At 45.0% G+C, this 12956-nt stretch overlaps 1 protein-coding gene across 1 annotated transcript in view; it reads right to left on the reverse strand.

The window, feature by feature from the left end:
* CSMD2 (CUB and Sushi multiple domains 2) overlaps positions 1-12956 on the reverse strand; it is a 1417205-nt gene that overhangs the window by 819501 nt on the left and 584748 nt on the right. The window contains exon 5 of the mRNA XM_069223779.1: positions 11376-11583. Coding sequence (XP_069079880.1) covers positions 11376-11583 — 208 coding nt within the window. The remainder of the gene's footprint in view (positions 1-11375; positions 11584-12956) is intronic.

The raw sequence follows: 12956 nt of genomic DNA on the forward strand, positions 1-12956 counted from the left end.
GCGCTACCACTTCTGCACATCATACGGCCGAGAAAGCCACTGAGGGCACACCACTACCACCTCCACGCAACGCAGCCTGCCACTGAGGGCACACCACTACCACCTCCACGCAACGCAGCCTGCCACTGAAGGCACACCACTACCACCTCCACGCAGCCTGCCACTGAGGGCACATCACTGCCACCTCCACGCAGCCTGCCACTGAGGGCACACCACTACCACCTCCACGCAGCCTGCCACTGAGGGCACACCACTACCACCTCCACGCAACGCAGCCTGCCACTGAGGGCACACCACTACCACCTCCACGCAGCCTGCCACTGAGGGCACATCACTGCCACCTCCACGCAGCCTGCCACTGAGGGCACACCACTACCACCTCCACGCAACGCAGCCTGCCACTGAAGGCACACCACTACCACCTCCACGCAGCCTGCCACTGAGGGCACACCACTACCACCCCTCCACGCAACGCAGCCTGCCACTGAGGGCACACCAGTACAACCTCCACGCAGCCTGCCACTGAGGGCACACCACTACCACCTCCACGCAGCCTGCCACTGAGGGCACACCACTACCACCCCTCCACGCAACGCAGCCTGCCACTGAGGGCACACCACTACAACCTCCACGCAGCCTGCCACTGAGGGCACACCACTACCATCTCCACGCAACGCAGCCTGCCACTGAGGGCACACCACTACCACCTCCACGCAGCCTGCCACTGAGGGCACATCACTACCACCTCCACGCAGCCTGCCACTGAGGGCACACCACTACCACCTCCACGCAACACAGCCTGCCACTGAAGGCACACCACTACCACCTCCACGCAGCCTGCCACTGAGGGCACACCACCTCCACGCAACGCAGCCTGCCACTGAGGGCACACCACTACCGCCTCCACGCAACGCAGCCTGCCACTGAAGGCACACCACTACCACCTCCACGCAGCCTGTCACTGCGGGCACACCACTACCACCTCCACACAGCCTGCCACTGAGGGCACACCACTACCACCTCCACGCAACGCAGCCTGCCACTGAGGGCACACCACTACCACCTCCATGCAGCCTGCCACTGAGAGGGCACTGCCACGCGGTATGATGCACCTACAACCTGGCAAGCACCGATACCAGCTGTACACGACCTACAACTGACATCGCACTGCTGACACTACTGCACACCAGTCCCCACACGACTACCACTTCTACACAATCTCATACTGAGAAGCACTGCTACGTACGACACATGCACCGCCTGCTACTGAGAAGCACAGCCACTGCGTCTGCACTGCCTGCTACTGAGAAGCACTGCTATGATGTCTGCACAGCCTGCTACTGAGAAGCACAGCTACCACGCCTGCAAGACTGCCACTGAGAAGCACTGCTACGACACATGCACTGCCTGCTACTGAGAAGCACAGCTACCACGCCTGCACAGCCTGCCACTGAGAAGCACTGCTACGACACATGCACTGCCTGCTACTGAGAAGCACAGCTACCACGCCTGCACTGCCTGCTACTGAGAAGCACTGCTATGATGTCTGCACAGCCTGCTACTGAGAAGCACAGCTACCACTTCTACACAATCTCATACTGAGAAGCACAGCCACCGCGTCTGCACTGCCTGCTACTGAGAAGCACTGCTATGATGTCTGCACAGCCTGCTACTGAGAAGCACAGCTAGCACGTCCGCACTGCCTGCTACTGAGAAGCACTGCTATGGTGTCTCCACAGCCTGCTACTGAGAAGCACAGCTACCACGCCTGCACAGCCTGCCACTGAGAAGCACTGCTACGACACCTGCACTGCCTGCTACTGAGAAGCACAGCTACCACGCCTGCACTGCCTGCTACTGAGAAGCACTGCTGTGGTGTCTGCACATCCTGCTACTGAGAAGCACAGCTACCACGTCTGCACTGCCTGCAACTGAGAAGCACAGCTACCACGTCCGCACAGCCTGCTACTGAGAAGCACAGCTACGACACCTGCACTGACTGCTACTGAGAAGCACAGCTACTACGCCTGCACTACCTACTACTGAGAAGCACAGCTACCACGTCTGCACTGCCTGCTATTGAGAAGCACAGCTACCACGTCTGCACTGCCTACTACTGAGAAAACACCACTACGACTTCTGCACAGGCTACTGCTTAAAAAACACTGCAACCACGTCTGCACTGCCTGCTACTGAGAAGCACAGCCACCACTTCTGCACAGGCTACTGCTTAAAAAACACAGCTACCACTTCTGCACTTCCTACTACTGAGAAGCCCTGCTCTGATGTTTAAACAAGATACTACTACTTGAAAGGCACCACTGGTACCTCTGAGCTTCATGCCGCTTAAACGCACTACAACCACTTCCACACAGCCTAGAGTTGAGAAGGCATTGTTTCACTTCTATACACTTACTACAGAGAAAGCCCCCCTACCACGTCTAGCTTACAAATGAGAAAGCACTGCTCCCACTTCTGCACAGCCTACTACACAGACAGCACTGCTTACATTTCTGGACAGCCTACTACACTGACAGCTGTGCTCCCACTTCTGCACACTGCCTACTACACAGACAGCACTGCTTACATTTCTGGACAACCCACTACACACAAAGGAATGCCACCACCTCCACGAACTTGACAACTGAGGATGCACTACTGACTGTTTGCAGAGAGCCTGCAGCCGACAAAGCAACAATACATCTTCTCCACAGCCTATTACTGCAGAGCTCTCACACAACAACTGCACAGCCTACCACCAAGATAGAACTGCCAGCACTTCCACACAGCCTGCAAGAGAGAAAGCACCGCAGTGACATCAATGCAGCCTGCCTCTGAGAAAATACTACTCCCACTTCTGCACAGTCTACCACTGAGACATAGCTGCCACCACTCACATAAAACCCTCTACCAGCAAGCACTATCACTTCTGCACAGTCCTCCCTTTAAAACACTCAACTAAGACCTCTGTGCAGGGTACTACTGGTGTAACCCTGCTGTCACGTCTGCTGCAATTACCACACACGATACTACCAACATATGAACAATACCACTTGAATACAGGGGCACTGGAATTATGTGATTGTGTGGCTACAGCGATTTTTGCATAACTGTAGATTTGCCACATTTGCCACATAATCCACCGTCTGCCGCAGGATCTGCAGATCTTAATTTAAAAAATTGTTTCTAGCTCAAACGGTTCAAAAGGTGCACAGTGGAAGGCTCTCTGCATAGGTTGACGGGACACCTTTTGTAGCTTATTACTATATTTGGGTGTTAAACTGATACTAATGAGGTACAGCTAATGCCCAGATAGTGTTAATAAGTTTAAAAATGACTGAATAACGAAGTAATACTGTCCCAAAATGTGCCACATTATGCCGCATAATTATCTTTTTCTTGTCGCATAATTTAGTCATCCCTGCCACATAATTTGACCTTCCACTGCTGCATAATTCCAGTGGCCCTTCTTGTGTACATCCTGCTAATGAAAACACTCTGCTACAACTTCCACAACACCTCCTGTTTAGATCTGCCTTTTGAAAAGCAGGAAGTCACGGACTAAAAGGACCAAACAGCGCCGGAAGCCTTCTGCATCAAGCAGCCACCTCGAGCTGGTGAACCCTCAGCTGTAAGGCATGAACTAATAACAATGTTTTAACACAGTGACGAAAATTATAGCTTCTGCGCCCATAATGAAGTGGAAGACCTCTTGTGCAGTGAATTCCTCTCAAAGAACACCTTAGGGGGCAGATAACGCAACTCTCCGATCCAGACTCTTCCTAAAAGAAAATGGCTTCCACGGCAACCGATATACAGCAAATGTGATGAAGAGGCTCTTACAAAGAGCAATGTTCTGAAAATGAGCTGAAAAGCCATAACCGCCGGTGCTCATAGATGCCTGGTATTTGCATAGATAGCGGTCTCTCTCCTTCAAGGCCACATTTCATAATGAACTGAAACATTTTGAACAGCTATGAGGCATTGCAGCTGAACCACACCAAGAAGTGTGACAGGCCATAGTACTAGAATCAGTGCTTTAAGTGGGATGAAAAAGGTGTGGGAGAGGGAAGTCTGTAAAAGCGGAGTGGCCAAATATGCATAACTTGGGATTCTGTCCAGGAGACATGGCATATGTAATAAAGGGCATTGCTTTTAAACATAGGAACCAAAGTCATGTGCTTCACACAGAATGCCGTCCAACCAATATCAGGGTGCCTGTATATGAATTTTATATTATTGCATCAAGAAGTTACACAAGAATCAATAAACACATAAAGCAAACCAGGCCTACTGCTTTTGCCAATGCTTGATAGCTGTATCAAATAAATAAACAACAATGATTTTGTTCTGAATGATTAGAATTTAAAACATTTCAAATTCTGAAAAGGCAAGGCTGTAAATTAAACAATAGTAAGGTCTGTGAAAGGGTGGTGGCATTGGGAATGTCTCAATCACTCCCGTTCTCCCCTTCACAACACTTTCGATTGCAGTCTGTCATTCTGTTAGGCATTTACAACTTTTTGTCCTCACATAATTCTGAACTTCCCCTGCAGCAAATCTCACACTTTCCCACAACTGGCAGCTATACAACCACCACTCTGTGGTTCTGCAGCGACACCACAGATTGGATGCACATGTAGTCTGAGCACCTTCATGACTCACTGACGGGTACTGTGAGAATCTCATACTGCTTTCAGCCTCAACTCTAGAATGCTGAATTTCATTACAAGACTGGAGGCTGCCATTAAGCATTAATCCCTTTAATACTACTACGTCCACAGCACTTGGAAGTATGTTACATCATAAACAAACAATCTAGAACAGAATACTGGCAACACATACCCAGTCCATGCATATAACAATCTTCCTCTTTTTAATGCTGTTCCTGACAAGGTAAGTAGCACTTCACAATCTTTGTTAAATAAAACAGCTCTATATTATGGTTCCCTTATCATATTATTTAGCGTTGTGTTAGACCTGACAGCCTTACGGTGGTCATCCAACTTTTTGCCTGCCTCTCTCCATTTTCCCACCCCTGTTTTTGCTGGCTTTAGGACTCTGCACAGTTTACCACTGCTGTCCAGTGCTAAAGTGCATATGCGCTCTCTCCTAAACATGGTAACACTGGTTCCTACCCAATTGGCATATTTAATTTACCTAAAAGTCCCTTGTAAAATGCACTACATGTGCCCAAATGAAATGCTACTAGCTGGCCTGCAGCACTGATTGTGCAACCCACATAAGTAGCCCTTTTACCATGTACCAAGCCTGCCATTGCAAGGCCCGTGTGAGCAGTCTCCCTACCACTTCAACCTGCCAAGCCTTAAACTCCCCTTTTTCTACATATAAGTCACACCTAAAGTAGGCCGTAGGTAAACTATGTAGGTAAAAGGCAGGACATGAATTTATGTGTTTTATATGTCCTGGTAGTCAAAAACTCATAAAGTTGTTTTCCACTACTGTGAGGCCTGCTCCTCTCATAGACTAGCATTAGCACTGTCCTCATATACTTTTAAGTGGTAGATTCTGATCTGGAAGGATTAGCCCAGTCATGTTTAGTATTGCCAGAATGGTAATAGAAAATCTTAGGCCTAGGAGCGCGACCCCTGTTCGGCTAGACTCACCACAGGTCCACACCCCTGAGCGCTTCTCCTGTTGAGGAGACCTTCGTTGGAGGCACCTCAACGTGAGACTTCCACTATGTTAGCTTGGGTTACATGACCTTCGTTATAATTACCCCTACTTTGCTGCTGAGACACTGTGATGCGTCATACGCATTTTGACAGTTACAGTGTCTCAGCTGCTCACCAGCACATCCTAGCCTCATTTGCCACGATTTCATCTGGCTACATTATATCATACTATATTTACTACATTCTAGAGACATTTTGCTTAAAATTCAGAATAATATTGTAAATGTTTACTGATTTTGGGGCTTGGGATATATTTTTGGTGCTTGCCCATATACTTTGTGCACCATGTCTCAACAAGGTATGGATTGTCCTGATGTTCCTGAAGGTAGGCTCAATAAGGAAAATATCAAATAATTGATACAACATGAAATGCACATTTGTGTATGGAAAACAATTAACCAGATGCTGAATAGTAAGAGATCTAATATTGAGTCAGAGAATGACAATGTTTCCATCTCTCAGACAGAGCCAGATACAGTGAACATGACGGCTAAAAAGAGGGCCAAAACTAAGCACTTTGAAGTAGGGTCTTTATCCATTACATCGTTGGGAGGTCCATCACCTCAAGAAAGATGGGATGTCTAAGCACCTCAAAAAAGAGTGGTGTCCTATGCAGCATGAATGAGAGAGGTGTCTGAAGCAGCACAAGTGATTTGGGTGACCCTAGTGGTACACACCTACTAGAGACTCAAGATGTTGAGTTTATTGACCAAGTTGATGGGGGGAGATGTTTATGATGAATACAAGTTTGATCTTGACCAAGGGGATATCTATGGGGATGACCTCATTGACGATATAACCTCCTCCTGTTCTAAAGACATTATTAACAACCCCATGGGAGAAGAAATGTCCTCTCCTCATAACATTAAGCACCCCAGGAGTGCTGAGTGGTGGCCCCTTGAGCACGTAAGTCAATTTATTAGGAGATGGATCAGAAAACCCTTGAAAAAAGAAGTGCGCAACATACTGAAAGCGGAATGCTCAAGACTGGTCATCCATGACAAAGTCTGTCTTACACCGAACCTTGATGCTGAACTCATCACCTTCCCTTTCAAGATGGTCAGAGATCCCAGAAAAGGAGTTGAAAGAGCCCTAAAACCTTGTTAGGATTGCTTATTAGATGTTGTTGGACCCCTTGCTAGGATAATAGACATGCCTGAAGAAGCTTATATTAAAGGACTTCCTGCAGATTTAGACCTCCTTCTGGCCTGGAGCCAGCGTGCAATGGTTCTCCTTGGGAATGCCAATGTCAGCATGAATGCAGATAGAGGTAAAGCTGTCCTGTTGAAAATTAGTCCCAAACTGGGAGATTTAGCTGAGAAAGAGCCTTCAGAGATCCCTAAGGGGCTACTCTATGGACAGACTATGATAAAGACCTTAAGCAGACATGTCACTACCTTCACTACTCTCGATAAGTCCCAAACCAATATGCATAAAGTGTTTTGGGCGGGCTGGTAGCAGGGGTCGCACTACCGGCCAGGGTTTCCAGAGGTCCCAGTATTATAACATGTGACAAAGAGGAGGCTATGGTAGAGGCTACCAAGGCGGAGCAGCTCCCAATTTCTATCCCCAGAGAGGGTGACTGCAACGGACTAGCAGATCTCGTGGTCAAGGTTCCTCTGGTGAGTATAATAATGCCCTCTTCTTCTTCTTTCCAGGGAAGAGTAGAGGGCTGACTCAACATTTTTTACTATGTTGGTGGTCTATCACTCAAGAGCCTTGAGTCCTGCAAACGGTTCAGGGCTTCAGAATAGATTTCTTAGAAATACCCTGTCAGTCTGCCATTCCAAGAGAATTAACCCTGGGAATAGATCAACAAGAGATTGTAAAGAAAGAAGTGAAATCTATGTTAGCAAAAGGGGCAATCATTGAAGTAGAGAAAGAAAACTGAGTCTTCATAAGTACTATCTTCATGGAGAAAAAAGACAAATGCTGGAGACTGGTAGTGAACCTAAGAGACTTGAACCGGTTCTTGTTGTACAGGCGCTTTAAGATGGAAGGGATCCATCTGTTAAGGGACTTAGGGGATGATTTAAGAGCCCCTAGGGCCTCCTTGCGCCACAATAGCGTCAACTTTTGTTACACTAATGTGGCCCAACGAGGTCAAAACCGCCACACCAAATTTACAAAGTGGCGTAATGCATGCATTGCTCCACTTTGTACTCCTTTGCACTACATTATGCCTGCACTAGGGGCAATGCAAAGGGGCCAAAAAATGTTTATATAGAGAGGAACATCCTCTGGTCCAGACACAGACTTTAAGCTTTCTTGCTTGGAAAGTGTAAGGCGATCTTCAGAGATGTCAGGCCTTTCGGCGATAGCTGAGGAACTCCTTGAGGAATCCTGGGTCCTGGGTACCTGGTACAGGTATAGAGGAATTTGGAGATCCTGGGGTTGCTGATGCATGGTAAGGAATTTGGATCCCATGGAGGCCCCTGTAGTTGAGATTGTTAAATTCCTAGTAGAACAGTTTGAGAAGGTTTTAAGTTATAGGACTATTAACTGCTACAGATCTGCAATATCTGCAGGCCATGCTTTGGTGAATGGTAGAAGTGTTGGTAAAAATGTGTTAATATGTAGAGTACTTATGAGCATTAGGTTGAGAAGATCCCCAGAACTAGATATCAGACACTACGGGACATTAATTTGATTCTTAATTTAATCTCCTCTTGGATGGGTAACAGGTTTTTGGAACCTAAAAGACTTACTATGAATCTTGCCTCACTCCTTTGTCTGATCTCTTGCCAGATTATCTGATGTTAAGGCATTAGAGGTAATTAACAGATTTTATGACTCCTTCAGGGTTACCTTTGAAGTTACTAAGAGGACTAAAACTATGTCTGATTCCGATCTTTTATACTAAGTATAAGTCATGCAGGAAATTCCGTGTAGTAAATTGCATGAGAGAATAAATTTCCTGTATGAACGAACTTAGGGCTGACGGTGTTAAACAGTTATTAATTTATTTTGTTACACCTTTTCAAGCAGTAACAATGGCTATGATTTCCAGATGGGTGAGGTGTACTATGCACGAAGCAGGTGTGATCTAAATACGTTTGGGGCCCATTTCTCGAGAGGTGCAATGGCTAGTCAAGCCCTCTGGAAAGGAGAAAGATTGGAGGATATTATGAAAGCAGTTGTTTGGTGTAATGCTTCTACGTTTGCTAAACATTATTGTAAACCTATTGAACCCATGTCTGATGTGGTATTAGAGGGCTACCAACATCCATAACGGTAGCCTCGGTCTTGTAATGAAATAGCGATTCTCAAAATTCTCTGCTAAGAGAATCTGAATTTCATTGAAGAGACGTAGGCTAACATTATCCCTCCCTCACCTTGCCAAGTAAAATGGTTACAAAAAAAACCCAATGAAGACACAAATGTGTTTCAAGACAATGTTTTAATACAGTTATTTAAGGAATATTGAAAGAATATAATAATTCTTTGTCTCTTGTGCCTTTTTCACATGCAGAGTCTTTAAAAATATTTTTCTTTTTAGATAACTCACACTAATTCAGTTTACTATAATGTTCATTGTGATGGCTTCTGCATCCTCCTCGTCTACCTAAAGGAAGGAGAGCAAGTTTATTTCAACAAGTCGCGATGTCAAGTGGAATATTGTTCTAAGCATCGTCTGGTTATGCGTTGCCAGTATTCTGTTCTAGATTGTTTGTTTATGATGTAACATACTTCCAAGTGCTGTGGATGGAGTAATATTAAAGGGATTAATGCATAATGTTAGCTTCGGTGTCTTTAATGAAATTCAGATTCTCTTAGCATCGAATTGAGAATCGCTATTGTTTGCCGTCACAAACACCCACCCACCATCTGAACTCACGCAGACATCTGGAGGCGACTCAGTTGAGAGTATACATTAATAAAGAGTCATATATACTGCATGAAAAAGATACAGAAATACAGCATCTTGAAAAAAAACAAATACCCTTAGGGAATTCAAGATGAAGGTAAACATCTGAGAGGTGAACAAGAATTGTATCACTGATATGGAAGGCCCTAAAAGATTTTACAGTCATTTTTGAGAAATCGATCAGTGTTTTTACCAGTTAGGGACATGAATACAGGGGTCAATAAGGACCCATTTCAAAGTTAGTTGTTAATTACTGTCGGATCTAGAACCCAGCAGGAACCTCCCAACTTAAAATACTGAATACAAGTGAACCCGATCCACTGTAACAATGACAATGCGGTACTCTTGAAGTATCTCCTAAAAATTGTTAACTCAGTGTAAATATTTGTGTAGTTTTATACTGTACCACAGATAGGCATTCGGGAAACACTCAGAACAACGAGTCCTGAACCACGATGTCGTGGAAAACGAAAGCGAAACAACGCTTTCATTTTTCACGACTTCCTTGTTTTAGGGCCTTAACCATGCATGTGTGAACCACGTACATGCGTGGTTAAGGTACAGAAGAAGGGAGTCGGTGCGATCAAGGAGGAGGTCAGTTGGACTGGGACTGGGGCTGTTTTCTGGGGGTGGGGTGGGGGGCTTGGGGTGAATAGGATTTAGGGGCGGGGGAGGGGGGTTCAGGATTTTGGTTTTTAGGGTGGGTTGGGGGTTGGGGTGCTTTAGGTTTTAGGGGAGGGTGTGGGGACTCAGGGTATTTTTAGTTTTTGGGGGTGGGGTGGGGGCTCGGTGATTAGGGTTTAGGGGCGGGGAGGGGGGCTCGGGGTGATTAGGGTTTGGGGTGGGTTGGGGGTTGGGGTACTTTAGGTTTTAGGGGAGGGGGGTTGTGGTAATTTTGGGGGTTGGGGTGGTTGTGGCAGTGGCAGTGGGGGGGTCGCAGTAATTTTTAGGGGTGGGGGCTTGGGGGGACGTATGCTGGAACCATGCATGCTGATCACTAATGGCTTTACCAGGAATGCCTTTACAATTAAAAATTGTTGTTAAGGCATTCGTGGTAAAGGCATTAGTGATAACAACGAGGTTGTTGTTCCGGCCTCGTTGTTCAGGCATGGGTGGTTGAAGCACTCGTTGTTTCAACATATAACCTAGGCACACTCCAGATCACCCTAAGGTCCTATAAACATGTAGAAATATCAAAACTAAGAGGAAATTTGTCACAGGTGGAGCATTGTGATGACCACTTGGATTTTTTTCCTTCTTAGACCTGTCAGAAATTAAAAACTAACTTTGAGCTGGGGCCAGAGTGGGCACTATATCCATGCCCTTCACTTTACTGGTAAAAACGTTGACCATAAATACCTTCCCACTGAGGAACCCATCATGATCATGTTCACTCCATTGTTAGGGTAGGATACCGTTACACTGGTTGGCCAAGTGCTTTGCATTGAAATACAGCTTTCTCTAGAGAAGCCAGCAATCATATGAACTTTAGTCAAGTGAAAAACCAGGACTCATCCCATGTAAAAGCAACAAGCCATCTCAGGATCTCATTGAAAGATCCAAAATGCCATTTTAATACTTTGTATCAAATCTCAAAATTGCAATAACTCTATTACTAATTAATCTACTCATTAGCACTTTAGGTCACAAATGATAAGTGTTTTTTCTAATTCTCTAGACCAATACAGTCCCACAAAAGTGTGTAATCAGTTAGCTGCAGTTCACATATATTTATGATGAAAACACAGGAAGATGGAAATATAAGACTTTTAGCTTCAAGAACCAGTTGAGAAAGAACATTGTTGACCTACCAAAGCGAAGCTCCTTCTGTTCCAGTGACCTCCAAATAGTCATATCCATCTTCCAACTGGAAATCCGTGAACACCAATGCAATGGTGTCCCCAGGCTCGGCCAGTATGGTCCAAGTACAGTCTGCATTGTTGCCGTACTCCGAGGGAAAGTGAGGGCTGGAGATGATGCCACTCTGGCCACGCAAAGTTCCTCCACATGCGTCGTCCGCTAAATGAAGAAAGCACAAGTTATAAAGTTTGGCCTAAGACTTGATCAGGTTTTGCATAAATGGAGGTATAACTAATGCTTTCAGTTTGTATGTATGCCCCAAAGCATCATAGATTGGACAACAGCGAATACAAGTGATATGTATCTATATTTTTGTGGTAGTAGTTGCCATTACAACAAAATGAGCATGTTTTAGTTTGGTTTAATAAATTATTGCATGCAGGGACGAACACTACTATACGTACCCTTCAAACAAATGGTAAGCAGGAATTTCAGCTCAATTTAATTTGGATACTGCAAGCAGCAAAGGGGTCCCTTGACCCTAGAGAGATTCAAGACAGCATGTCAAATGGCCTCTTGCAGAACTTCGAGGTCATCATAAACAACTTAAGGTGCTTTGTCACGTATACGGGCTGCTGTCACCCCAACTGGTACATCTTCCAAATTAGTGATGTCATGGCAAGAAATAGATCAAATATGTACAGAAGTCCAACTACTATAGAAATATTTGATGAGAAAAAACAAGTGCGGAAAATAGCACTATGACCAAACCACATGTTATTCTTTTCATTTGTTCTATTCCAGAATATTGACAAATTGTGTCAAGCACCATGGACTATGTAAGCAGGGATCTCCAAATTATGAGAGCAATTCAGTCTCTCAAATCACTTGAAGGTCACAATCTGTCAATTCTGAGAATCTCTAGATGTTGTGCAAAATTGAGAAGATTAAATCAGATCCTCTTGCCAATTAGTGTCATTCACGAAATGTTGGTGGAACATGAGTTAAGAAGCAATCAAGGTGTCAATTAAACTGCTGCCAAGTCGTTACCAGCAAAAAGGCCCAGGTAACACACAGAATAATCTACTTTTCTCCTTTACCAGGGAATGTGATTGGGCAAAATGTCACATTATCCATTCTGCCAAAAATCCTTCATTTGCCCATGCAAGCAATACAGTCTTGTTGAACTCTCAAAGAGTGATCTTAAACACGAATGGGGTGGTATATGTAGTAGTACCAGTAGTAGTATTAGTAGTGGCAGTAGTATTAGTAGTACTTTTAGTAGTAATAATAACAACAATAATAATAGTAATAATAATAACAATGATAATAGTTATAACAGCAACGATAATAACAATAATAGTTCTTATAATTATCATCATCGTTATTATTATTTCTTGCAGGGCCTGCAAGGTTCAAATGCATTGATGCAAAGGAGTTGGCCACCAATATATTTGAATACCAACACAAGCCTGCTGGGTCATATTACTTCATCAAGTTGACAGAGGCAGACGAAAGGAAGTTGCCCAAGTATAAGACAAATTAACTGATTTTAAGGACAGGGTGTAAGTAATCAGTACAAATGTGTTTTT

Source organism: Pleurodeles waltl, chromosome 3_1 (genome assembly GCF_031143425.1).
Source record: "Pleurodeles waltl isolate 20211129_DDA chromosome 3_1, aPleWal1.hap1.20221129, whole genome shotgun sequence".
NCBI classification, from domain to species: domain Eukaryota; kingdom Metazoa; phylum Chordata; class Amphibia; order Caudata; family Salamandridae; genus Pleurodeles; species Pleurodeles waltl.